Source organism: Loxodonta africana, chromosome 11 (genome assembly GCF_030014295.1).
Source record: "Loxodonta africana isolate mLoxAfr1 chromosome 11, mLoxAfr1.hap2, whole genome shotgun sequence".
Classification (NCBI taxonomy): domain Eukaryota; kingdom Metazoa; phylum Chordata; class Mammalia; order Proboscidea; family Elephantidae; genus Loxodonta; species Loxodonta africana.
The window spans coordinates 25,115,231-25,142,548 of record NC_087352.1 but is presented as its reverse complement, the minus strand read 5'-3'; the positions used below and the strand labels follow the sequence as shown (position 1 = coordinate 25,142,548).

The window sequence follows — 27,318 nt, the reverse complement described above, 5'->3', positions numbered from 1 at the left end:
TATTCTTTTTTTTTTAATTAGTATTTTATTGTTTTCAGTGAAGGTTTACACAGCAGTTTAGGTTCCATTCAACAATTTCTACACAAATTGTTCAGTGACATTTGTTACATTCTTCATAATGTGTGAATGCTCTCAATATTTCCATTCTGGTTGTTTCATTTCCATTAGTTTCCCTGCCTACTTACATTCTCATTTTTGTTTTAAAGTAATTGCTGACAGCTGAGATCACTTTTTTTTTGACTCCCAAGTTTATTGAGTTTCAGCGATGATGATAATAAAAGTTATAAACCGCGTTGCCGTCAAGTCGATTCAGACTCATAGCGACCTTATAGGACCGAGTAGAACTGCCCCATAGGGTTTCCAAAGAGTGTCTGGTGGATTCAAACCACCAACCTTTTGGTTAGCAGTAGAGTTCTTAACTACTGCACCATAAATAGTAATGACAAATCATCTTACCCTTCAGGTGAGATTAGGTGAGAGAGAGCAGAGAATTGGGGAAGGACCAGCCTTGGAGGACACTATGGTGTAAACAATAATTTAAACATCTGTCTTGTACAATAATACTATACCCAACATTCAGCGAGTGCTTACTCAGTGTCTAGCATGAGGTGAGAAGGTGAATTCTTAGCTGCTATGATCAATATTCTTTTAGTGGAGGCAGTATGTGTGGTCAAGGTGAAATACAAGGATTTGGAGCCAGACTCCACGTGTTCAAACCCAGGCTCTGCCATTCTCCGTGGGACTTCGTTAAGTGACCTGGGCTCTCTGTATCTCGTGATCTATGGATCACGGGCATGGAACTAGGTTATTGATCAGGACCCACTCAATAACATGGGAATAGGTTATTGATCAGGATCCATGCACTAACATGGGAACAAGTTATTGATTAGGGCCCATTCAGACATAATGTACACACACAGCATCTAAAAAGCCGAGGAGGAGCACGACGTGTTACTACTTTAGAGAGGAAACTGAAGCTGAGAGGGGGGAGATGGGGACAGATGGAGACGCGGGTCGCGAGTCAGAGAAGGGACTCCTCTGGTCACGCAGCTGTTGAGGAAGCTCGGCAGGGAAGGGGTTACAATGATAGAGACGACGGGAGGACCCGGCGTGGCATGAGCGGCCCCATTTCCACCCCTCCACCGGGCCCGGAGCTTCCCGCGCAGGCGCAGGCGCGAGGCGCACCGGGACGAAGGGGGGCACCTCCCTCAACACCCGGAAGTCTCCGCCTAACGGGCCGAGCCCGCGCCTCCTGTCCTGGAAGGGGGCGGGGCCCGGCGCCCCTCGGCGCAAGGCGCCATAGAGCATGGACGGAGGCCGTGTGTCCTAGATGCACCCGGAAGTGGCTCCTCAAGGCACCCGCTCCAATCCATTGAGGCGGGGGAGGGAAGAGGTGGCCAGGCCGGGTCGCCGGGCTTGCATTCCTAGGGCGGTGGGGCCGGGGTGGGGGGGAGCGGCGCGGGCGGAAGCGGCCGGGAAGGTCACTTCCGGCCTGGGCGCCCGTCCCCCTGACCCCAGGGTCTGAGTCGCCGTTGCCGCCGCTGCCACCATCCGCGAGGGAGGAGAGAGGAGAAGGAGCGCGGCGCGGCGGCCCTGGGCCCGAGGAGGTGAGGGGAGGGCGCGAGGGCGGGGGCGTGCGCCTTCGGGACGAGGTGGGAGCGCGCTTCGGGCCTCCGGGCTCCCGGTTGGGGGGGGGAGGCGGGAGGGCTAGCGCGACTGGGCAGGCGTAGTGCGCGTGCGCGCGGCCGGGGGGCGTGAGTGGGCGCGCGTCCCGGGCGGCGCGGTTGAGTGCGCGTGCGCGTGTCAAGGGGCCGGCGGGAGCGTGCGCTCGAGGCAGTCTGTGAGCGGCGTCTCATGGGGGAGGGGGACGGGCAGGCGCGCAGAGCGTGGTCTGTGGAGCGCGAGTGCGCGTGTGCGGCCCGGTGGCGGGGGGGAGCGCGCTCGGCCTGGCGAGTGCGCTTGCGCACCACTGCGGCGCCCCCCCCCCCCCCCCCCGTGTTACCGCCTACCCGGTCCACCGGCCTTGGCCGGAAGTGGAGGCCCCAGTGGGGCCTGACTGGATACTGCGATATCGCGGGGGCAGCCTCTGCCCCTGTGCCTCCGGACTGCTCCTTTTCAAATGAACCTGGGGCCGGTGGTCTCCCCGGACCGCGTGGCCTTCGACCGGGCTGGAGGCTCATTCATTCCCGTTCCCGCGCCCCCGGGGAGGGAAGGGAGCGGGCCAAGGTCAGCCGTCGCGTGGCCTGTGGGCCGGGCGAGGACAGCGGCCGGAGCCCAGTCAGTGTTTTGAGGCCTCGCCCGTGTATTTTCCATTTGCCACTCCTGGTCTGGGAGGGACGGTCAAAGACACCCCAGTCTGTAAAGATGCGAGAAGGCCCCTTGCTTAAATCCGCGGGCAAGCTCTCAGCGGCGAGTGTGGACAGGGCTTGTCCAGTTCGAGGTTCTGTGCTGGGCACCAGGGACAGAAGCAAGGAGCAGAAACGCAGATCCGGACCCAGTCACCACCCGGGGTGGCCAAAAACTTGATACGTAGTTCCAGGGAGGAGACAGCTGACCTAGCAAACTCCAGAGGGGACGGTCAGGGTTTTGGAAAGGGGTGACATCGTTTGTTTTCTCAGTGTTACTGCCCGGTTTTCTGTTGGGAAGTGCTAGGGATCCTGTTGGGAGACATTTGGCCTTAGTCCTGGGTTTGCCGTTTATCTGGGCTTATCTGCTCCATGAGACCCTCAGCCTCTTGGCTAAACGTACGTTTTCCTCTGTTCTTCCTGCTTTAGCCGCAGGGTGAACATTTGGACCTGATTCTCACTGATACCAATGCATGTCTGATCCCTTTTCCAACAGAAAGTTACCTAATCTAAATTCTCTTGTCGGTGGGAGGACACCTGTAGTGGATTAGTGGAGAGCTCTGGAAGCAGACAGGCCTGGGGTCAAGTCCTACCTCTGCTGTCATTGTTTTTGTAATCTTAGATGAGCAGTGATAATGGTTCTTATTTGATGGGGAAGGTGTGTCATGCTTTAGTTTTGGTGCTGGAGCAGACCTCCAGGAGGTGGAATAAAGTGTGCAGAGTGGGCCCCCAAGCCAGGCATTCTGAGGTTTGGTTGGCTCTGACTGTTCCAGCTCCATGACCCCAGACGTGCTGCTTCCCCTTTCCCAGCTCAGTTCCCCATTCTACGAAATGGGCTGCAGTGCCTGTAAGTCACTGAATACGTGAAGAGGCTGTCAAACGTATGCTCTGTCCTGGCATGGAGACGCAGGGTTCTGGCACAAGGTGGTGAGTGCCCCGCAGTAGGGCCAGAAGAGGTGCCTGCCCCAGCCCGGGTTTGCTGTCCAAGGTCACCAGGCAGCTGCACACAGCCCTCAGGGCCCCCATGCTCAGAGCTCCTCTGAGAGCATGGGTGCTCGGCCTCCCCAGCCCCGTCCTCCATCCACCCGTGTCTCCTGAGGCTCCTGCTTGCTCCCAGGTGGAGACAGATGCAGGTTAGCAGGCCCGGCCCTATGCCGGTGTCATTCACTGTTGTAAGCCTCCAGAGGTCTTCAACCCTGTTTTGTGAGTATGGACCGGGGCTCTGGTTGCACACCCTAGCCCAAGTTCCATGCAGGGTCAGAACATAGGTTGGCATGTGAGTCCAGTGCACGTGTTCTTAGCGGAACCACTGCCTCTGCTGACTGGTTTTTTTGGTTGAGGCTGGGTCTGGGGAAGGGGGGACAGAGGTGGTATTGAACGTGTCAGGAGTGGGGACTCCGGGCTCCCAGTCTGATGGGGTACCCTGCACCGCATGCCAGGCTGCTGGCTGGTCCAGGGACTCCTAGGCCCAGCCTCCTACTCATTTCTGGGAACGCCAGGTACAGGTTTAGGTTTGGGGACAGTCAGGATCCAGGCATGAGTGCTATGATCAGTTGACGGGAGGCTGGGTGAGCCACAGAGGGGTGGTCCTGACCCAGCCTCAGGGCGGGGAGGTGGGGGTGGCCGGGGTAGCCACACTAACAGTGCCAGCACCCTTTCACAGGGCCATCACCTCACAGCCACTGAGCCCCCAAACCAGTCCTGGATTCAGGTGTGTCATGGCCTCCCTGGGGGAGTTTTCCAGGCTCTGTTGTTACCTCTGTCTCTTGCTCTGTCCCTCTGGGCTTGCAGACTGGCTTCTCTCTCACACCGAGTACTGTTTGGCCCCCATCTTCTGAAACTTGGAATGGGTGATGCTGGGGACCCAGAAATGCATCAGTTGTGGTTCTTGCCTTGAAGTTCATGGTCAGACTGGTCAGAGAGTGGTGGGTTTCCTAGGATGCCTGTGTGCACGGTCTGTGCTAGCTGTGTGGGGACCAGACCCTGTACCCTGGGAGTGGGCGCTGTGCCGGCTGTGCTGTGGGTGCCCAGGGAGGTGGGGCTGGGCCCTGTGGTGACGCTGTAGAGGAGAGTAAGACAGGGACCCCTCTCTAGGACGTGGGACTCCCCCATAGTAATGGAAGTTAAGAGGAGAAAGTGCTGAGTGTTCCAAGAGGAGAGAGGGAAACTGCCTCTGCAGTGCAGCAGGTTTGGGTTTGCTCCTGTGCTCTTCTGCTTCTTAGCTGGATGGCTTTGGATTTGTCACGCCACTTTTCTAAACCTTGGCTTCCTCACTTGTGGTAGAGGGATGGCAGTTCTAGCTGACGCTCAACAGGCATCTGGCTCCACATGGAACACTCAGCCTGTGTCACATCTCATTCATCCTTGACAGTAACCCTGTGAGGATGAGGGGAGACCCAGAGAGGAAGCAATTTGCCAAAGCCATGTGGCTGGTCAGTGGTGGGCCTCAATTTTGACGCTGGCAGCCTGCCTTGAGGGACTTGCCCCTTAACCAGGCGCTGTGCTCCTGGTATCTCACCCTGTGGGGATTAGAGACTATGTGATTAGTAAACACAGTCTGCTGTCATTTAACCAGAAAGGGCAGTTGGAGCTGAGGGAAGGAATGGGTCTGGGAAGGCTTCTTGTAGGAGGTATTCTTCACCTTGTTCTTGTTAGGTGCCATTGAGTCAGTTCCAAGTTATAGTGACCTCGTATAACCTACTAGAACTGCCCTATAGGGTTTCCTAGGCTGTAATCTTTATGGGAGCAGATCACCAGGTCTTTCTTGAGTGGAGCCTCTGGGTGGGTTCAAACTGCTGACCTTTCTGTTCGCAGAAGAATGCTTAACCACTGTACCACCAGGGCTCCTAACCAGGGCTTCAAAATGGTTCAGTTATGGCTGACGGAAACATGGGCAGTGTATGTGTTGCATAGCAGCCAAACCTCTTGTGCGTCAGGTTTTTACTTTTTATCTGAGTGGGAAACAGGCAGTGGTGCCCCGCTAAAAAATGGCAGCCCACCACGCTGCTTTGAGTGAGTGTTGTTCACTGTCTTTGAGCGAGGCGCCACTGCCTGTTTCCTACTTGAGTAAAAAGCCGACGTGCAACGTGTGTGCTGCTGTGTTTCCATCAACCTTGTCTGAACTGTTTTGAACTGGTTCGAAGCCTTGCTCCTGACATATCATTAGGTAACCTAACGAAGGAAAAGATGGACAAAGCACTGAAAGAGAGGGAGAGAGAGACAAGGGAGAGATCAGCATAGAAACAGAGGAAGAGGAGGATCACAAAAACCTGCTTGGAGGGTGGATGGCGTTCTAGGGAAATGTCATCTACCAAAACTGATGCAAGATGAGCTGGAGACACGGGGACTGCTGTGCTGAGCTCTCTGTGTCTTAGTACACCTAAAAACCGGTGGGAAGCATTATAGGTGTTCTAGGAAAATGTCATCCACCAAAACTAACACCATAGAGGAAACAGGAAGAATTGCCAAAGAGCTTCTCTTTGCTTCCTCAGCTGGTGTCACCAGGGAGACCCCAAAGGTTTAAACAACAGGTCTGAGGTTGTGAGGGTCCGGTTCTGGTCAAGTGGTTGAAGGGGTGTGGACAGATGCAGGACATGGGGCAGATGTCAGGTCTACCCAGCTTGGGGATCCAGGCTGGAGGCAAGCATGCCTGACCAGGGCTGCCCTGCTGGGAATGAGGGCTGGAGTTGCTCACAGGAGAGGGGTTGGGGGAGTTGGTTAGGGAGAGCAGAAGGATTTCCCTGGAGACATGCTGGTTGCATCCAAGCCTCCTGGGGCATGTCCAGCTGTTGTAGAAGCCGAGGAACCAAAGAGAAGAGACATCGAGTGGAGACCGTAGCTTCTAGGCACTGGCCACATGCTAGCCTCGATGAGGGCCTAGTGAGGGCCAGGGTGCCCGGGACAAGCCTGGTGCTGGCCCTCAGGGAGCTTATGTGGGGAGGAGCTGACAGAGACCCTGAGAACGCAGGTAAAGAAGCTGAGCTGAGGTGAGGGTGAGTGCTGGGAAGAAAATAACCATACCATGTGTTAGTCTTTGCTGTCGAGTGGATTCCAACTCTTGGTGACCTCTTGTAACAGAATAGTGCTGCTCTATGGGGTTTCCAAGGCTGTAATCTTTGCAGAATCAGACTGCCACATCTTTTTCCCATGGAGTGGCTGGGTTCGAACTGCCAACCTTTCAGTTAGCAGCCAAGTGTTTAACTGCTGTACCACCAGGACTCCTTATGACCATGCTGTGTGAGATGGGTTGAATTGTGGGGAGGGTGGCCCTTCTGCATCAGGCAGTTGGAAGGAGGTGACATTCGAGCAGACCCTTGAAAGGTGAGGAGCCAGCCAGGTGGAGAACCAGGTGGAGAGAGGGTCAAGGCCTGGGCAGAAAGAGCGAGGGCTGCTGGAGGAATAGGTGAGCTGGAGAGGGGACTGGGGCCAGGTCTGGGCTTGGAGGGTCTGGGGAGGGGCTCAGATTTTAAATTAAGTGCAGCGTGTATGTGTGCTAGGGGCTATTCAGGCAGGGGAGTGAGGAAACTGACTTATTTTTTAGTAGCAGCTTTATTGAGATATAATTTATGTACCATACAGTTCACCCATTTAAGGTGTGCAATTCAGTGGTTTTCAGTGTATTCACAGAGCTATTCCAGCTGTTACCACACTGGATTGTAGAACATTCTCATCACACCCGGAAGAAACCCCGTACCTATTGGCGATCAACGCCCATTCCGTTCTCCCCCAGCCCTGGGAAACCACTAGTCTTTTTTCTGTCTCTATGGGTTTGCTTATTCTGGGCGTTTCGTATAAACGGAGTTACGTTATATACGGCCTTTTATGTCTACTTTCTTTCACTTAGCATGTTTTCAAGGTTCATTCATGTTGTAGCATGTATCAGGACTTTGTTTTTATTGCTGAATAATATTCCAGAATGTACCACACTTTGTATACTCATTCATCCCCCTTGATGGACGTGTGAGTTGTGTCCACTTTTTGACTACTGTAAGTAATGTTGCTGTGGACATTTGTGTACAGGATTTTGTGTGGACATCTGTTTTTATTTTTTTCTGAGTATATACCTGGGAGTGGAATTGTTGGGTCACGTGGTAGCTCTATGTTTAACCTTCTAAGAAACTGCCAGACTGGTTTCCACAGCAGCTGCACCATTTTCTATTCTCACCAGCAGTGTACAAGAGTTCCCATTTCTCCACATCCTCATCAGCACTTGTTATTATCTGACTTTTGGGTTATAGCCATCCTGTTGTTGTTAGCCGCCTCCAAGTCAGCCCCTGACTCACGGTGACCCCACACACAATGGAGTGAAATTCTGCCAGGTCCTGTGCCATTTCAATGATCAGTTGCACAGTAGACTGCTGTGATCCATAGGGTTTTTATGGGCTGATTTTTAGAAGTAGATTGCTGGGCCTTTCTTCCTGGTCTGTCTTCAATTGGAAGTTCTGCTGGAACCTGTTCGGCGTCATAGCAAAACACAAGCCTCCACTGAGAGATAGGTGGTGGCTGCACGTGAGGTGCGATGGCCAGAAACTCTGGTCTCCCACGTGGAAGGCGAGCATTCTACTACTGAACCACCAGTGCCTCTTTACAGCCATCCTAACCCATTGCCGTCGAGTTAATTCCAAGTCATAGTGACCTCATAGGACAGAATAGAACTGCCCCAAAGAGTTTACAAGGCTGTAAATCTTTACCGAAGCCAACTGCCACATCTTTCTCCCACAGAGTGGCTGGTGGGTTTGAACCACTGATCTTTGGGTTAGTGGCCGAGCGCTTAACAACTGCGCTGCTGTAGCCATCTTAATGAGCGTGAGACGGTACCTCAGTTTGATTTGCGTTTTCCTGGTGGCTAATGAGGTTGAGCTTCTTCCCTTGCGTTTACTGGCCACTTACAGATCTTCGGAGAAATACCCATTCAGATCCTTTCCCGGTTTTAATTGGGTTTGAACAGAGTGGTGGTCTATGCTGTGGAGATTGGACTTCAGAGGGGCAGGTGGGAGCCAGGGCAGCACAGGAGGGAATGCGGCCCCAGGGAGTGTGAACTGAGGGGAAAGGGAGGGTGACAGTGGGCAGGCCTCAGAGGAGGCCACAGCAGCAGGGACGAGAGTGAGGAACGGGGGTTTGTGGAGGGCTGTGTCATGGGCGGCTAGGCAGGTGGGCTTCAGGGAGGAGGCAGCACAGGGCATGCGTGCACGTGTGTTTGTTGTATGTGTGTGCACACGTGTGCACGTTGTGTTTATGGATGTGCGTATGTGTATGTGATGAATATGTGTGTGCATGTGTGTGTTTGCAAGTTGCAACAGGGATGACATGGAGGGTTAAGGCTGAAAAATAGCCACTGGATTTGGTGACCAGAATGTCCGAGAGGGGTCTTGACTGAGTGATGAAGTGGTGGGGTTAGAGTAGAGATTGCTTGGGAGGTAAGGCGAGGAGGTGGAGGCAGTGACTGAAATGCGGTGGGATCAGGTAGTGACAGGGAGAGATGAGGAAAGCGGTGGGGAGACAAACTGGGGTGGGGTTGGGCAGAAGGGGACAGGGAGAGGCTGTGGGCAGAGAGACAAGGCATGGAGCAGGGGGCTGAGGGAGACAGGTGCAGGGCAGGGCAGAGGGAGTGGGCAGACGGGAGACTGAGGCTGCAGCCTTGAGAAGGAAGGTGTCAGTACTGAACCAGCAGACGAGGAGGAGAAGGTGAAATTGGCAGCAGAAGAAAGGGGATAATTGGTGGCAGGCATCCAGAGGAGGTGGGTAGGGCCTTAATAACAATATTAACAATAATTTGTCTAGCATTTAATAGCCAGCAGAGCCATCAGATGTGCATGCTAATTGAGTTGCTCCAGGGCCCAAGCTTGGGGTGGGCTGGGGGAGGGCACCCTTCATCCTTGAGGCTGGAGGTCAGAGTAGGGTGAAGAGAACACGGAGGCCAGGGTGGAGGCCAAGAGCCCCAGGGGCTTCCATCCAAGGCTGGCTGCTGAGCAGAGGCCCTGCACTGGAAGAGAGGCCTAGGGCCCTTGCGCTCAGCTTGGGAGTTGATCAAATTCCACAGCCAGGCTGGCTCCTTGAGAGCAGGTTCAAGGCTTTCTCCTAGGGGCCGTCCTTGCCTAAAGGCTCCTCCAACATCTGGGTGTGTCCTCTCACTGCCATGAGTGGCAGGGGCCCCCACGTACGTATACATGCACACCCCTGAGACTGCAGTTGGGGGTGCCCACATGCGGCATCAGGATCAGAGGCCCCAGCACAGGTTGGAATGAGTGGGTGGGCCAGGAAGAGCTGACTTCAAGTGACAAGGGGTGCTGAACGGTCCTACAGACCTCCACTTTTAGAGTCCTCACAGGACTCCGTGAAGTCCTAACTGTCATTGTCCCCATTTGGTAGAGCAGGCAGCTGAGGCAGAGGCGCCAAGCCCTTCCCCAAGGTCACACACCAAACAGCTGGTAGTGCAGCCCAGCTTTCCTGGCAGGGCTCAGCTTAGCCATTAAGGTGAGGAAATCAAAAACCAAACCAGTTGCCAGAGAGTTGATGCTGACTCACTGTGAACCCATATGTGTCAGAGTAGACCTGTCCTTCATAGGATTTTCAGTGGCTGGTTTTTCGGAAGTAGACCTCTGGGCCTTTCTTCCTAGGCGTCTCTGTGTGGACTTGGACCTCCCGCCTTTTGGTTAGCTGCCAGACTCTTAACTGTTTGTGCCACCCAGGGACTCCAAAGGTGGTGAGAGTTGTGTTAAATTCTGATCCAGGCAAGGAGGGACAGGATCCACCACACCCCCCTTTGCCTGGTGCTGGGCTGTCCACTTTCACCCTGTTTCTGGGTGAGGTGTGGTATAACTGAGATGCGTAAGACCAGGCTCTGCCCCAGGGCGGTGCCGCTGGCTCCCAGCTCCTATGCTAGACGTAGGGGACTCCCTGAAAAGACAAGACAGAAAGCAGGAAGACTCCTCTCTTTAAAGCCTTCGTAAAGTTCTGCTTAAGACTGTGGCTGCCTGCCATGTTTGTGATATAATCCAAAGCCTTGCCTGGCTTTCCATGCCCTGTTCTCCGGCTCCCCATCGTCTCTCTCCCCTCTGCATCTTGCTCCAGGGCTGGCTGTGTGATTTGCCAGGCCAGTGCAGAGTGAACGTGTGGGTCGTTTATGCCAAAAGCAGGAGAAAAGTTGTGCTCAGGGGCTCGGTTCAGCCCAGGATTCGAGTACCCAGCCCACCCTCCCTGCACCCTGGCTCCTGTAGTACAGAGTGCTGAGGGCAGGACCAGGTGTGAGCTAAGGCGCTAAGCCCCTGGCCAGTGCGCCTTTGGCCCACCCAGCAAACTTCACTTACACACGTAGATTCAGAGAGAAAATTAACGAGAATTTCAGGATGGTGACTGCACAGCATTAACCCCAAGCCCCGGGCCCTTCCAGTGAAGGCCCTGGTGGCAGGCCCAAGAAACCACCCTGCCTTTCCCTTTCTCACCTGCCCAAGCCCCTCACATTCATCCCCACCCAAGGCCTTTGTCTGTCTCCCCTGGCTGACAGCTTCCTCCAAATCCTGGCACCTTGTTCCTTACCGTCAAGGGTCTGCTGACTTTGTATGGAAAGGGCGAGATAGTAAATGTTTAGCCTTTACCAGCCAAGACGATATCGTGTAGGTATTTATATGATTGTTTAAAATGTAACTTTCAATGCATAAAAACCACCCTTAGCTCAAAGGCAGGAAGCCCTGGTTTAAGATGAGTTGCTCAGCTGCTAATCCAGCCGAGGAAACCTATGGGGCAGTTCTACCCTGTCACAGGGGGTTGCTGTGAGGCGAAAATCATCTAGCCCTGACAACACGACAGCCCGAAGGCAGTAGCAGCAGGACCTGTACGCAGGCCGAAGTTTGCAACCCCTGGTCCGCCTGCTTTCATCGCCACGCTTCCTTCCGTCTTGTGGTAGGCCTACCCCACAGAGAGCCCTTTCCCACAAAGCTAGCTCAGGATCGGCCCCTCCGCTCCCTGCCCCGCTGGATTCCTTCCCGCCTCTCGGCACCCAGGGAAGTGATGTTTGTTTTCATGTGTATTGCCTCCCTATCATCTTCGGGGCCGTGGGGCTCCGGGGCGCTTAGGACATTCTTTTTTTTTTTTTTAATGTTTTGTTGTTTTCAAAAGTATACACAGTAAACCATACACCATCCTAACAATTTCCACATGTACAATTCAGTGACATTGATTACATTTTTTGAGTTGTACAACCATTGTCACCCTTTTCTGAGTTGTTCCTCCTCCGGTAACATGAACTCACTGCACCCCCACCCCCAGGGTTCCTGTCCTTTCAAGTTGCTGTTGTCAGTTTGATCGTGTAAAGATAGTTCTTCAAAAGAGCACCATGTTCAAAGCAGACGTTCTTTACTAAATGACCTATCATTTGGTTTAGAGAAGACTTCAGGGGTATTTTTGGTTTATGGTGTAAAGATCTCAGGGCACCAATTTCAGGGGTTCATCCAGCCTCAGTGGCTGCAGAAAGTCTGGGTTTCTCAGGACATTATTGTTGAGCAAACGGTACTCTGGTGTCAGCCCACAGCAGGCCACTGGGGTTTCGCTGTTCGGTAGATGCAGACAGTAAGGGTCGAATTAGGAAGCTGCAGAGCCCAGGGTGGGAGGGCGGGTGGGGAGCTGTGGGGAGTCCCAGGCAAACCCATCTTTCCCTCTGCCCCAAAGCCTTGTCTGCTCTTTGCAGGAAGCTGGGATGAGGGTGGAGGCCTAGGGAAGGCTCTTAGCTGGGAAATCCCTGCTTTTTATTTAGTTACATGTCAGTTGTTTCAGTGGAGACACATTGTGACCTCTTGGCAAAACAAAAAAACCAAGCACTGTTGAGTGGATTTTGACTCTGACCGACCCTATAGGACAGTGTAGAACTGCCCCATACGGGTCTCAAGGTTGTAGTCTTTACGGAAGCAGACTGCCACATCTTTCTACTGCAAAGCAGCCAGTGGGCTTGAACTGCCGACCTTTTGGTTAGGAGCTGAGCACTTAAACACTGTGCCACCAGGGCAACTATGCATGTATAAAACCAAAAAAAAAACCCCTTTATTGTCAAATTGATTCTGACTCGTAGCGGCACTGTAGAACTGGAGCACCTGATGGATTCGAACTGTTAACCTTTTGGTTAGTAGCCAGGCTCTTAACCACTGCGCCACCAGGGCTCCAGAACCACTTTGCAAACAAGTTACAGAGTAGAAAAGAAGGTAGCAGAGCCCTATGTCTGATCCTACCTGTTCAGCCTCGTTAATGCTTTTTTTTTTTTCCTCATCTTAATGTTTACGGTATAATTAGAGGGCCCATACAATTTTTTAATTTAGTTTTTTTGCACAGTAAATGTGGTTTGTAATGAATAGTTATAACAGTTTTTAACTGTTATTGCTACCTTGATAGGACTGGGAGGAACATACAAGGAAATTTGGTTTGCATAAAACAAGGAGTAGTTCCCTATCCCTTTTATTTTTAATGTAATTTTTTTTATGGTTTTCATTCTTATTTTATTTTTTTAATTGGAATATAATTCAAATACCATAAAATGTACCCTTTTGAGTATACACTCCAGTGATTTTTAACATTGTCAGAGTTGTGTGGCCATCACCACATCTGGTTCTAGAACATTTTCATCATCTCAGAGAGAACCTCGAGCCCATTAGCAGTCACCCTCTGTTCCCAGCCCCACCCCAGGCAACAGTTAATCTACTCTCTGTCTTTATGGACTTGCCTGTTCTGGACGTTTCACATAAATGGAATTCTACAGTATGTGGCCCTTTGTGTCGGGCTGCTTTCACTTAGCATTTGGATTAGTTATCTCCACTTTTGGGCTGTTAGGGATAATGCTGCCAAAAATGTTTGTGTACAGGTTTTTGTGTGGACATGTGTTTTCAGTTCTCTTGGGTATATACCTGGAAGTGGAATTCCTAGGTCAGATGATCACTCCGTGTTTCAGTGTTCGAGGAAGTGCGTGCAGGACTGTTTTCCAGGACCATTTTCTACAGCGGCAGCACTGCCCTACAGTCCCATCAGCAGTGTCTGAGCATTCCCCTTATGGGCTTGTGTTGTTAACAGTGTTGCAATCCAAGGGCCCAGAATATTTTGTATCCTGCTCTGTGCCTTCATAACACACCACGATTTTCCTGATTTTCCTGTTTGTACATAGTCCTTGTAAACCCAAACCTGTTGCTGTCAAGTCAATTTCGACTCACAGGGACAGAGTAGTACGGCCCCATGGGGTTTCCAAGGATTTAAGTTTATACGGAAGCAGACTGCCCCATCTTTCTCCAGAGGAGGAGCTGGTGGGTTCGAACCGCAGACCTTTGGTTATCAGCCAAGTGCTTAACCTCTGCGCCACCAGGGATTCTTATAGTCCTTGTAGCTGTCAAAAGAAAAAATCAACTTTTAGCCTTTTTTCCTTACTTGCTGCTAGTTGCTGTTGAGTGAGTTCCAACTCATGGCAACATTATGTATAATAGAACAAAACATTGTCTGGTCCTGCGCCAAGTTCATGATCCTCGCTTCTCTTTGAGCCGTTTGTTGCACCTGTGGTGTCAGTCCATCTCATTGAGGGTCTCATTTTCACCCACCCTCCAGTTTACCATCCGTGATGTCCTTTTCTAGCTGTTGGTCTTTCCTGATGGTGTGTCTGAAGTAAGTTAGTAAGTAAGCCTCACCATCCTCACTTCTATGGAGCATTCTCCTGTACTTCCTCCAAGACAGATTTGTTTGTTCTCCTGGCAGTCTGTGGTATATATTCATTATTCTTTGCCAGTACCAAAATTCAAATGTGTCAGTTTTTCTGTCTGTTTCACTGTTCAGCTTTCACATACATTTGAAGTGATCGAAGAGAGCCTGGCTTGGGTCAGGCACACCTTAGTCATCAAAGTGACATCTTTGCTTTTTAGAACTTTAAAGAGGCCTTTTGCAGTAGATTGCCCAATGCAGTATGTTCTTTGATTTCTTGGCTGCTGCTTCCATGATTGTTGATCCAAGTAGAATGAAATCCTTGACAGCTTCGACTTTTTATTACGTAATTATCAGTTAACCATAAGAAAGAAAGAAAAAAAGGAGCCCTGTGGCACAATGGGAAACTCTGGTGGCATAGTGGTTAAGAACTACAGTTACTAACCAAAGGTCAGCAGTTCGAATCCACCAGGCGCTCCTTGGAAACCCTACAGGGCAGTTGTAAGCTGTCCTATAGGGTCACTGTGAATCGGAATCGACTCAACGGCAACAGGTTTTTTTTACAGGTGGCACAGTGGTTAAGTGCTTGGCTACTACCTGGAAGGTTGGCAGCCTGAACTAACCCAGTGGCTCAACAGGAGAAAGACCTGGCAGTCTGCTCCCTTAAAGATTACAGCCTAGGAAACTCTGTGGGGCAGTTCTGCTCTGTCACATAGGGTCACTGTGAGTCAAAAATTGACAACACCCAACAACAATAACAACAAAGAAAACTAAGAAAATGAAGATAAACAGAAAGAAATTTCAAATAGCTCTTCATCTTATCAGCAGGAGATGGCCACTGTTGGCCGCATTGTCACTGTCATTTCTGATGGTGGTGCAACATTTTGTGGAATAGTTTCTGTACATAGCCTACTTAAACTGTTTCCCATCCCTGGGCTGGTGGGTGTTTTCCGATGGTTCCCCTGTTTTAAAGCTGCCTTGATGGACGCTTTTCTATAAGAAGTGCTTTCCAAGGTTTGGGTTTCCCCCTTAGATTTACACTGGAGAAGCTGAGCGGCCTGGCCACGTGTGTTTGTTCATGACTTTTCAACTATATCGCTGCCAAGTTGTACAAGTTTGTCCTGAGTTGTACAGATTTAACCCGAATCTCTCTGCCCAGCTCTTAGCATGCTGGGAGGGTGGGGAAAATGCGCACTGGGCAGAGGGAAGCCTGTCTGTCCTTTCCTGTGTGGTTTTTGCCACTTCCTGAAGTGGGCTGGTGGGACTGGGTGGGTGATGGGGTGGAAGTGTTGAGGTTCATTTTTTGGCCTATCTCTCAGGTCTCTGCTGTTTTCAGATCTGTTGAGTTGTGCGGTCACTCACCCACACGCCTACTTTCCTAGAGAGCTCCTGTCTGTGCCAGGCGCTGTGCAGGCACTGGGCACCCAGCAGGTGCCAGGACGGGATGCTGGCATGGGGCTGGTGCAGGAAGTAGGCAGACTGAGAAAGCAGCAGGGTAAGGGGTGTCACCTCACAGTGGGGAGGGTTGTGGAGGGGAGAACAGGGCAGAAGTTGGAAGGTGACATCTGTTTTCAAACCCTGGCCTAGAAGGAGGTGGTTGTGAGGACCTAGAGGAGGAGAGGTCCAGGCAGGGGTGTGGAGGGTGTGGAGTGTCGGGGGTGGGGAGGGGTGGAGGCACCATCGCATCTCCTGGGAGACCCTGCAGTGACTTGGGTGCCTGCCTGGCATGGTCTGTGCTGGGTAAGCCCCACTGCCCCTGTGACCATGGCTGTTACTCACGTGCTCACTGCTGTTGCTACAAGGGGCCCTCAGGGTCTAGCCCTACCTGCCTCTGTGAGCCTCAGTCTCCCTGTCTGTCACACATGTGTCAGGACCTACTGCACTTCACATTCTTCTCCCCACCCCCCGCCACCGCAACCGTCTCCTGTTGTTCCCTCCTCCATTTGCTACTGCCCCCCCTCAGGACCTCCCTGCGCTCCCAGGACTGCAGCCTATGTCTACTCCAGGGCCTTTGCACTTGCTGTCATGCTGTCTGCATCGCTCCCGCCACACACTGTTCAGTCTGGCTCCTCCTGTGGCTCTTTAAAGATCCCCTCAGAGATCTGCCCCGACTTCCCTGCTGAACTGGCGGCCCTTCCCCTTCCTCCCTCCTCTCCTCCCCTCCTGCCTTTCCTTTCCGTTCCCTTCCCTCTCCTCTGCACCTTCCTTTCCCCCTTCCCCTGAGTGTCGTTTCTTCCAGACATTTCTGCTGTGTGAAATCACATTTTCATTGGTGTGCTTGTTTGTCATCAGTCCATCTCACCCACCAGGGGACTGCCCCCCAGGCAGGGACTTGTTCACCAAGGTCTCTTCTGTGCCAGGAGCAATGCCTGGTCCCTGAAGAGCTCCGTGCCTGTGGGAGGAGGGGGTTGCTGGGACTGGCTGGGAGGAAGGACTTCCACAATGTGGAAGGGGCCCTTGGGCTCGCCCTGGGTGCCCTTGGTGGCCCTGGTCCTGCGTGGGATAATAACAGCTTGCTGGTTGTTCTCATTAGGCTGCAATAAAGATGGAGTCAGAGAGTGGGCGGGTGCAACTCTTTAGAAGTCTTCAGTCTGCTCTCAGTCCTGTAATTAGCCAGAACAGGACCGCTAGTCCCATTTGACAGAGGGAGGAGGGCAAAGAGATCAGAGGTGGTGGGTAGGTGGACGAGTCAGTGTGATTCTGCCACTGGAGAGAGTGTCCAATGAAGGCAGGTGCCTATCCTCTCTCTTTGGCTGGTCCTGTGCCTGCTCTTCTCGGCTCCCAGTCAGCCTTTATCCCACGCACAGTTCTTCAGGCCCAGGAGTGCCAGAGGAGCCACTGGCAGGGGTGACGAGGGTGGTCTGACTGCTTGGAGCCTGCTTGCACATGTTAGCTCATACTCTCAGGGCCTGCGCTGTGCTGGGGTGAGCTCCCTCCTCCACTCCGGCCCCTCTGAGGGTCTGCCCAGAGCTTGGCCACTTGCTGCTAGTCCCCGTGCCTGCCCGCTGCCACGTAGCTGCGCTTCAGCCTCTGTTCCCTTTGGCCATGTTCCCATGTGCCCTCGCCCCACATCCTGAATGGTCTGTTCGCTGCCAGCCAGGCCAAGTCTCCGCTTTGCTCCTCCTGCCTGCAGTCCTTTCCTGGCCTAGGTGGTGCCTGAGGCCCTGCCAGACCTGCTCCTGGTCTGCTCTAGAGGTCCCTGAGGAGAAGCTGCTGCTTCCTAGGGCCCAGGCCTTAGGCCCCACTGCCCTCGGCCCCACCACCCCCTCCCTAGAGCCCCTCGGTATTGCAAACAGCTTACGTACTTTGCTGCTAACCGAAAGGTTGGGACTGAGTCCACCCAGAGGCACCTCAGAGAAAAGGCCTGGCAATCTACCTCTGAGAAATCAGCCAGGGCCCTAATATAGTCTGGGAGCCAGAAACTGGACCCCACTGAGTCCTGCTGGACTAACATGCTTTAGAGGAAAATGAGGAGAGCTCCTTTGGAGAACTTGTGTGCTTGCCCGAGGCTCCTCCTCCCCCTTTAGTCCCATCTGGCTCTTCACTCAGATGTGTCTGTGTGAGCTTATGATGTCGTGTAACACCTGTGTGAGTTTATGACATCATATAGCTCCCGTGTGAGTTCAGGACATCATAAAATACCTGTTTGTGACATACAACACTGTGTAAATTTGGTTTGTCATATAACAACAGGGTCTTAGATAGGGTCTTAGATTGACTCTTGGCACATAACCCATTGCCATTGAGTTGGCGGCCCCATGTGTTAACAGAGTAGAACTGTTCCATATGGTTTTCTTGGCTGTAATCTTTTTTTTTTCCCCCTGCGCTATAACCATGATTTCATTTTATTCAACTTAATGTCATTTCATTCATAAATATTTTAGTATGTATTTCGAAAAAAATAATGCTTTTTAAAAAATTTTTATTGTGCTTTAGGTGAGAGTTTACAGTTCAAGTTAGTTTCTCATTCAAAAACGTATGCACAAATTGTTTTGTGCAATCCTTGCAATGTGACAGTGCTCTCCCTCTTTCCACCCCAGGTTCACTGTGTTCATGAGTCCTGTTTTCCTGTGCCTTCCTGCCTTCTTGTCTTTATTGCAGGCGCCCAATTGTTGCCCATTTGGTCTAGAATACTTGATTGAACTAAGAAGCATGTTCCTCATGTGTGTTATTGTTTGTTTCATAGGCCTGTCTAATCTTTGTCTGAAAAGTGGGCTTTGGGAGTGGCTTCAGTTCTGAGTTAGCAGCGTGGCCAGAGGCCATGGTCCTCTGTTCTCTGTCAGACCAGTAAGTCTGATCTTTTTTTGTAAATTTGAATTTTGTACTTCATATTTCTCCCACTTTGTCCAGGACACTCTGTTGTGACCCCAGTCGGTGGTGGAAGCTGGGCACCATCTAGTTGTTCTGGGTTCAAGTTGGTGGAGGCTGTGGTTCGTGTGGCTCTTTAGCCCTTTGGACTAATATTTTCCTTGCATCTTCGGTTTTCTTCATTCTCCTTTGCTCCGGACGGGATCGGACCAATAGATGTATCTTAGATGGCCTCTTGAAAGCTTTTAAGACCCCAGACACTACTCACCAAAGTAGGATGTAGAACATTTTTTTTTTATGAACTGTGTCACACCAGTTGACCTAGATGTCCCCTGAGACCATAATCCCCAGCCCTCAGCCCCAGCAGCTTGGTCTCTCAAGGTGTTTGGGTATATACAGGAAACATCTATAATTTTGCCTTGGTCTAGTTGTCCTGAGTTCCCCTGTATTGTATGTTGTCTTTCCCTTCACCAAAGGCTTGGCTGTAATCTTAATGGAAACAGCACCAGGCCTTTCTTTTGTGGTACCCTTGAGTCGATTTGAACTGCCAACCTTTAGGTTAGTAGCTGAGCACAAACTGTTTGCGCCACCCAGAGACCCGTTGTCTTACGGTACGTATACTGCACTTGAAAGTCTCGGACTGGTGCTGGTGCACAGCCCTGCCTGTATGTAGCTCCTGCCCTGCTGTTCATGCCATGGCTCAGGTGTCACCTTGCTCCGAGGGCCTGACGTGGAGCTGTGGGGCTGTGATCAGAGCTCCCTGCATGCCGTCGCTGTTAGTACCACTGCTACCATCTGTCTCACTGAGGAAACTGAGGCATGGCCCTGGTCCATGCAGGTGGTCTGTGGTAGAGCTGGAACTGAGCCCAGACTATCTATAAACTGCCCCGTGGTTGTTGGTGAGGGAGGAGGCCTTGATGTCCCTCCCAGCCGTTGACTCATCAGCCCTCAAATGCCACACCCCATGGCCACTGTCTGGAGGCCAGTGAGGCTCCGATATTGGGGCCTTGGCCCTGTTGGATATCCTGTCAACCCTGTTCCCTGATTCTCTTCTGACAGGGACCCTGACATGGAGCTGCGGGAGGAGGCCTGGTCTCCGGGGCCGCTGGACTCTGAGGACCAGCAGATGGCCAGCCATGAAAACCCAGGTGAGTGGCTGCCACTGGGGTGGCTCCTGCCTGATCCTGCATCCGGCCTCTCAGACCTCTCCTTCCTCCAGAGGCTATGGTGCTGCCCACTTGGCCTGGGCCATGTGTCCCCTCTCAGGGCTCCTCTTCCCACCTGTAGATGAGGGGCCGTGCATTCTCTCCAGGTGCCCTTCCTGCTGGCTGGTCCGTCACCCTTTGGACAGACCTTGGGGAGCTACTCTTTTCCCTGTCTGGTTCACTGCTCCTTGTGCCCTGAGGCAGTGTAGGTATCTGTTGTTGAAAGCACCTTGTCCCCCCAGTGACCTGGATGTCCCATTCCATGTCCAACGTGGCCCCTTGACTCCGTAGCAGGAAACTTCAGACAGGGGGTGCCCATGGGGCGAGGGTGGTAATGGAGATGTGTGCAGGGGTGGGGGAGCTGGGGGGCAGGCGCCAAGGAAAACTGGATGTCTGCAATTTTATGTAAAGTCTTTTGCTTTTTAAGTGTTGGCAGCCTTTTTTTTTTTTTTTTTTTTAAATACGTAATTTGGGATCAAGTAAAACTGACCTGAGGGCCACATGCAGCCTGGCATTCACTTTTTGGAAGACCTCGCAGCTCCACTGACACCTTCGTGGACTCCCCTCTCTCCATCTCCCCGTCTCATCGAAGGCTGTGCTCTCTGTGTGCTGGGGCTTCCACAGCAGGGTGGCCTCATGCCAAAGAAACAACGCTGGGCTTCTCCATGCCGGGTACCATATTGGCATAGGATCCACAGACTCGTCTGGAAAGGGCACACATTGCAGGCTACGTGGTCTCAGTCGTCTCGCGACTCTGCCATCATAGTGTGAAAGCAGCCCCAGACCGTGCGGATATCCGCATACAACTTTATTTACAAAAGCAGGAGGCGAGCCTTAGCTTGCCAACCCCTCTCTGTGCAGAACACTGTAGTCACCCAAGAGAAAGGTCATGAGGTCCTGGACTTAAGCTGGAGATAAAACCAAAACCCGTTGCCATGGAGTTGATTCCAACTCATAGTGACCCTATAGGACAGAGTAGAAATGCTCCATAGGGTTTCCAAGGAGCGCCTGGTGGATTCGAACTGCCAGCCTTTTGGTTAGCAGCTGAGCTCTTAACCACTGTGCCACCAGGGCTTCTCAAGCTGGGGATATATCTTTAAAAGTATACTGGCCGCCCTTCCACTGATTTCTAAGGTGCCACAGAAGAATGTGAATGTTCCCTTCCCAAAAGCTGGGACCATGGCTCTCTTGGTTCTTAAAAAAAAAAACAAACAAAATCAAACATGGCAACCTTACGTGTGTCAGAGTAGAGCTGTGCTCCACAGGGTTTTCTTCCAAGGGCCTCCTAGTGGACTTGAACCTCCAACCCTTTGATTAGTAGCTGAGTGCAAATTGTTTGCACTACCCAGGGACCTGCATCTTAGTTCTCCAGATGAAGAAACTGAGCCTTAGAGGGCCCAGCACTTAATGAGGACATGAAGCCATGGGACACAGACACCTCCCTGTCCACCAGGCAGCCAGCCACTTGGAACAAGAGGATGGGGTTGTCTGTCCTTCCCCATCTAATCCCTCGGCCTACAGCCCGCTTCTTCCTCTGTCTTGTGCCCTTGTCCTTCCAACTTTCTTAAAAATTAACTTTAAGATCTTTTTTGTCATGGAAATTGCAGATGTACATAGAAAGCGGTATAGTGAGCCCATTTCCCACCACCCAGCTGTAGCGACTGGCAGCGTTTTGCAGGTCTGTCTTCATTGCGTTCTTCCTGGAGTGCTTTCAGGACAACCCCAGACAACGTATCATTTCACCCAGAATTCCTGTAACAGATAAGGACTTTAAAAACAAAGCAAATCAAACTATGAAATGATGTCTCCTCACAAAATAGTTATTCCTTAATATCATCTAATACCCCATCCATGCTGAAGTTGTCCCACTTGTCTCCAAAATCTATGTTAACCATTAAGTTAATTTTTATTTTTATGAGTCATCCATTAATTCATTCTCTTTATAAGACATTTAGAAAGTACAGGCAGGTCTCAGGCACCCTTAGTTCAGCACCCCCAGTCTCCCTTCTCCCAGTCCTGGAAGCTGTTGGAAGTGTCTTCCCCACTGGGCAGCAGGCTGTCCAAGATGGTCAGGTAGCCTTGCTGGAGCTGCTCCCACCAGAGGTCCTGTAGTTCTGAAGGGTCGATGAGGGTGGGGAGGCAGTGTGTGCCTTATTTTAGAAAGTGTTCTGTGGCCGTCATGTGGAGAAGGGGCAGGGGCTTGTTCTTCCTTTCCTGGAGCTGCATGGGCACCGTTCGCTCGGGTGGAGGCTGACTAAGGGTCGTGGCTCCTTCACCAGCCAGTGGCTTAGCCTCAGTGTCCTTGGAGAGCCCAGGTCAGGTGGCTGGGCCTCAGGTGCTGAGATGGAAGAGGCCCGACCCAACCCTTCAGGCTGGGACCAGTGTGAACCCCCCACTGATCTCTGACCACTCATGGTTACCTGCTCCTGCAGGCAAGAGGCCCCGAGAGAGAGAGAGAGAGGTGGTACAGTGAGCCTGCGTGTGTGTGTGTGTGTGTGTGTGTGTGTGTGTGTGTGTGTTCATCTCCATGTGTCCGGGGCATGTGCCTGGCTCCCAAGGGCCCGGCTTCTTCTGTGATAAACTGGTGCTGTAACACCTCACTTCTGTGCTCTTCACGCCTTGTTGTCTGTAAAGTTGTTTACACTGTCACCTGCCATACCTGTGCACACACACAGCACTTGTGTAATTATGCATATGTGACTGACAGGAAAGTTCATAGAGTAGTCCTCACTGTCACCAAAAGCCGTGTATGTTCAACACCAACTTAAAAAAAGTATGGTAAACCAGATCCATGTAGAAAACTCAAATAGCCCAAGGCTTACATATTTAAACAAAAGCAAACAGCCCGGCATCCCTCCATTATGCCATCCTTACTTCCAAGTCTTGCACCAGAGGCAGCAGCCCCTTCAAGCTGCCAGCACTCTTGTGGGTTTCTTTCCTGATTCTAGACACCACAGGCAGTCCCTGAGCCCCTGGGAGGTGAGGTTGGGTGCCCACACACCCCCTTCCCCCAGCACCCTTGTCCAACTTAGTTTCTGGTGTATCACAGGTGTCACTTCATGTCTCGGGTACTGTAAATATTCTTTAAACATTTAAAAAAATTTTCGTTGCGGCACTGTAATGTTTGTAGGTAAATCACATGGTGTGTTGTCACTACATTTTCTTTCTTGACAACTTTGTAAACAGGATGTTTAACTGCAGGAGCACAGCACTTGTGATGCATCAGGTAGTGGTGATGACTTCATGACGAAAAGCAAGCCGTCCCCCTTCACCCCAGGCTCACTGTCTGCAGACATAGAGTTCCCCAGTTTCCGTGTTTCCATCTTCTCTCTGTCTCCAAGTGATGTTCTTACACCTCCTTTTTTCATCTGTGTTGACACCAAAACAGACTCCGTGCCCCCTCATCAGTAGTTCCCCCCTTTCTGATTTCCTACCTGAATTTTGTCTTCTTCTGCCCCAGGTAGTTCAAGGACTGTATTTTAATACTCAGAGCTCCTCCCCTAAAAAGAAAAGCAAAAACAAAACAACGCAAACCCATTGCCAACCTGTGGCTTCCAACTCCTGGCTGTAATCTTGAGGGAGGAGAATCACCAGGCAGATTCGTGGTGCCACAGGGTGGGTTCCAGCTGCCAGCCTTTGGGTTAGTAGTTGCAGCACAAACTGTACCTCCAAAGGATCCCGCCCTGGAGTAGCAGTTCTCAAGCTTTAGCTGGAATCAGTCACCGGGGGGCCTACTCCTAGGGTTTCCCATTGGGTAGGTCTGGGGTGGGGCCGGAGAACTCGCATTTCTAACGAGTTCCCAGACTTAGAGACGCTGGTGCTGCAGGTTGGGACCCCTCTTGATGAGTACTGCCTTAGAGTTTGAGGAGTCCTGGTGGCACAGTGGTTAAGCACTGGGCTGCTAACCAGCAGGTTGGTGGTTGGAACCCACCAGCCTTAGAATTTAGGGTGTGCCAGCCCTCCGAGGTGGGTGCTGTGACCGTTCTGGGTTATACGGGTGTCAGTGGAAGGCGCATAGCGGGTGGACCAGCCAGGACTCGAGACTCGGCAGTGCCTGGCCTTCGACCGCCCTTGCACACTGAAGGTCGTCGGTCTTGAGCTCAGCCTCTGACTCGCCTCTTCTCTGCTCCTCTTGCCTTGCAGTGGACATCCTTATCATGGATGACGACGATGTCTCTAGCTGGCCCCCAACCAAGCTGTCTCCGCCCCCGGCGGCGCCCCCAGCCGGCCCCCCGCCCCGGCAGCGCCCGCCCGCACCCTACATCTGTAACGAGTGCGGCAAGAGCTTCAGCCACTGGTCCAAGCTGACGCGGCACCAGCGCACGCATACGGGCGAGCGGCCCAACGCTTGCTCCGACTGCGGCAAGACCTTCTCGCAGAGCTCGCACCTGGTGCAGCACCGGCGCATCCACACGGGTGAGAAGCCGTATGCCTGCTCCGAGTGCGGCAAGCGCTTCAGCTGGAGCTCCAACCTCATGCAGCACCAGCGCATCCACACAGGCGAGAAGCCCTACGCTTGCCCCGACTGCGGCCGCAGCTTCACGCAGAGCAAGAGCTTGGCTAAGCACCGGCGCTCGCACAGCGGCCTGAAGCCCTTCGTGTGCCCGCGTTGTGGCCGTGGCTTCAGCCAGCCCAAGAGTCTGGCGCGCCACCTGCGCCTGCATCCGGAGTTGGCCGGGCCTGGCGTGGCGGCCAAGGTGCTGGCGGCTAGCGTGCGCCGCGCCAAGGCGCCCGAAGAGGCAGCAGCGGCAGACGGCGAGCTGGCCATCCCGGTGGGCGACGGCGAGGGCATCATCGTGGTGGGAGCGCCGGGCGAGGGCGCGGCGGCGGCGGCCGCGGCCATGGAGGCCGGGCCCAGGGCACCAGGCCCCCGCTCGCGGCGTGCCCCGGCTCTGAAGCCCTATGTTTGCCTGGAGTGCGGCAAGGGCTTTGGGCATGGCGCGGCGCTCCTGGCGCACCAGCGCGCGCAGCACGGGGACGGGCCAGGGGCGGCGGGCGGTGAGGAGCCAGCGCACATCTGCGTGGAGTGTGGTGAGGGCTTCGTGCAGGGCGCTGCACTGCGGAGACACAAGCGGGTCCACGCTGTGGGTGCTCCCGCCGTCTGCAGCAGCTGCGGACAGAGCTTTTACCGCGCAGGCGGTGAGGATGAGGGCGACCAGGAGGAGGAGGAGGACAGCATGAGGTGCGGCGAGTGCCGCGGGGAGGCCCGGTAGGGGCGGCGGCCCGGGGGCATGGGCAGGCTCCTCGGGCTCCCCGGGCTTGGCAGGGATCCAGAGACCCAGGGGAGACGGACAGAGGGTGTTGGCGCCCACCCTTGTGCCCCCACGCTGTCCACGTGGGCAATGGGGACTAGGGGAGGGGGTGCTTGGGCACGTTCACCTCTCCCCTTGGACTGCGCCCACCCTCTCCAAGCCCTACTCCTCCTCCTAGCCTACCCTTTCCCGGTGCTCGGCCTGGGAGCCTGAGGTCGACACCATGTGTGAGAAAACTAGAGACCAAGAGACAACAATCCACAAGCTAGACACCGTGTGCCCTCCTTCTCCCGGCGTCAGGGGTGCTGCAAGGATCGGAGAGAACCCAGCTGTTTCCGTGTGGAGGGATCCTAGAGGGGAAGGGGGGCCCCTGTTCTCTCTTAGACTTTCTTTTAATCATACCCACCCCTGACCTATCCTCCCCCCTTATGTTTTTCTCCCCTGCGGGTCCCCTTGTTTTTTCTAGCCTGAGTCACTCCTCCGCCTCCAGGGTTGGGGTAGCAGAAGAGTGAAGAAGCAGAACCGGCCCCCTCTTCAAATGTATCCCACAAAGAGTGGGGTACTGTCTCTTCCCTGGCCTGGGCATGGTGGGAGAAGGGGGGCCGGGGGCAATAAATGGCACTATCCAATTGTCCCAGCACTGTGTGGTTCTTGAGTTGGGAAAGGGGATAAAAGACCAGCTCCTCACCATGAGTTGCTGCAGAAGTGACCTGGCCTGGGGTGACATCTGTGGAGAAGGGTGATCTTGCTTGCACCAGGTGTAGATTGGGCCGTTGGGTGGCTGTGTAGCTCTTGGAAATGTAACCCACTGAGCCACCCGCAGTGAGATCCGGGCCACAGAGGGGTGGCCATACTGACCCCAGTATCCTGAATTACAGCGTGGCCAGGCCCAGGGAGCCTCTTGCTGGCATAGACCTGGAGTAGATTAGTCAGAGTAACTCGGGATCCAGAACAAAACAAAAAAAGCCTTTTGCTATCAAGCTGTCTCTGGGTCATGGTGCCCCCATGTGTGTCAAAGTAGAAATGTGCTTCATAAGGTTTTCAATGGCTGATTTCTGGAAGTAGATCGCTGGGCCTTTCTTCCAAGGTGCCTGTGGGTAGACTTAACTGTCTGCAGCACCTGGGAACTACTAACGGACAAAAACAGAAACTCATTGCTGTCAAGTTGGACAGAGTAGAACTGCCTCATAGGATTTCCAGGGAACACCTGGTGAATTTGAACTGCTGACCTTTGGGTTAGCAGCCGTGCTCTTAACCACTGTGCCACCAGGGACAAAACCAAAAAACCCAGTGCCGTGGAGTCGATTCCGACTCATAGCAGCTCTATAATACAGAGTAGAACTGCCTCATGGGGTTTCCAAGGAGCAGCTGGTGCATTTGAGCTGCTGACCTTTTGGTTAGTAGCCAAGCTCAGGCTTCTGATGGACAAAAGTATCCACAAATTCCCCGGCTGCCCAATGCCTCTAAGTCAGGTCCTTCAGCACCACGGACAGCCCCCCCCGCCCCCCCCCCCCCCCCCCCCCGCCCAGTCCCGTTGTCGGAGGTGGAGCTGAGCTGAATCCGCATGCACTATGTCCTAAATCCTCCCACCTACCTCCTCAGGAAGGTATTATGTCCACTTTACAGGTAAGGAAATTGAGGCTTACCAAACCAAACCAGTTGCTGTCCAGTCGATTTTTACTTAAGAAACCCTGTAGGACAGAGTAGAACAGCCCAGTAGGGTTTCCAAAGGCTGTAAATCTTTATGAAAGCAGACTGCCACATCCTCCTCCCTGGGAGAGGCTGGTGGGTTCCAACCGCAGACCTTTAGGTTACCAGCTGAGTGCTTTAAACACTGTGCCAGCAGGGCTTAACGGAGGCTAAATATTACCCACCCCCCCACCCCCCCACCCCCCAGCTAGGAAATAAAGCAGAGCTTAAAGCCTGAGTCTAATGTTCACATTCACACTGGCCTGTTCATGGAATGCTTGAGAAACGGCTGTGGCCACGAGTCAGCAAAGCAAAAAGACTTGTTTTGATGGATAAAGTCAGACTGATGAGGGCCATGCTAGTGGAATTTGGGTCAGGAATTGGTATGTTTAATAACAAATGCAATTCTTATTAATAGATACATAGAGGAAAAGGTTCCTTAGTGTTTCTTTTATACCAACTCCCCGATTCCTCGTTCCTCTTTCTAGATCATCCATTGATATAGTGAAGATATGTGCTTTTTAAAATTAATTTATTAAATGGGAGTATAACACTATTCTGCCGCTTATGTGTGAATGTGTGTGTGTATTTAAAAAAAGCCTGTTGCTATTGAGTCAATTCCAACCCTCTAGGACAGAGCAGAACTACCCCATAGGTTTTCAAGGCTGTAAATCTTTACAGGAGCAGATAGCCAGGTCTTTCTCCCACGGAGCCACTACTGGTGGGTTTGAACCGCCGAGCTTTTGGCTAGCAGCCAGGCACTTAACCACTGTGCTACCAGTACTTCATGTGTGTTGTGTATATATTTTGAGAAACACACACACATGCACGAGCTTCATATATATATGAAGCCCTGGT

General features: G+C 52.7%; 1 protein-coding gene across 3 annotated transcripts; it reads left to right on the top strand.

Moving 5' to 3' along the window:
• The first annotated feature begins 1,211 nt into the window (after positions 1–1,211).
• ZNF787 (zinc finger protein 787) lies at positions 1,212–26,231 on the top strand. Of its 3 annotated transcripts, XM_064293432.1 has the most exons (4): positions 1,212–1,607; positions 19,374–19,462; positions 22,980–23,134; positions 23,663–26,231. In XM_064293432.1, the coding sequence occupies exon 4, from the start codon at positions 23,677–23,679 to the stop codon at positions 24,730–24,732; it is 1,056 nt and encodes a 351-aa protein (XP_064149502.1). In that variant the 5' UTR covers positions 1,212–1,607; positions 19,374–19,462; positions 22,980–23,134; positions 23,663–23,676; the 3' UTR covers positions 24,733–26,231. The 3 variants fall into 3 exon arrangements, with proteins under 3 accessions (XP_064149502.1, XP_010584931.2, XP_064149501.1); XM_010586629.3 differs by lacking the exon at positions 22,980–23,134 and having other exon boundaries at positions 1,519–1,607; XM_064293431.1 differs by lacking the exons at positions 1,212–1,607; positions 22,980–23,134 and adding an exon at positions 11,961–18,925.
• The last annotated feature ends 1,087 nt before the right edge of the window (positions 26,232–27,318 follow it).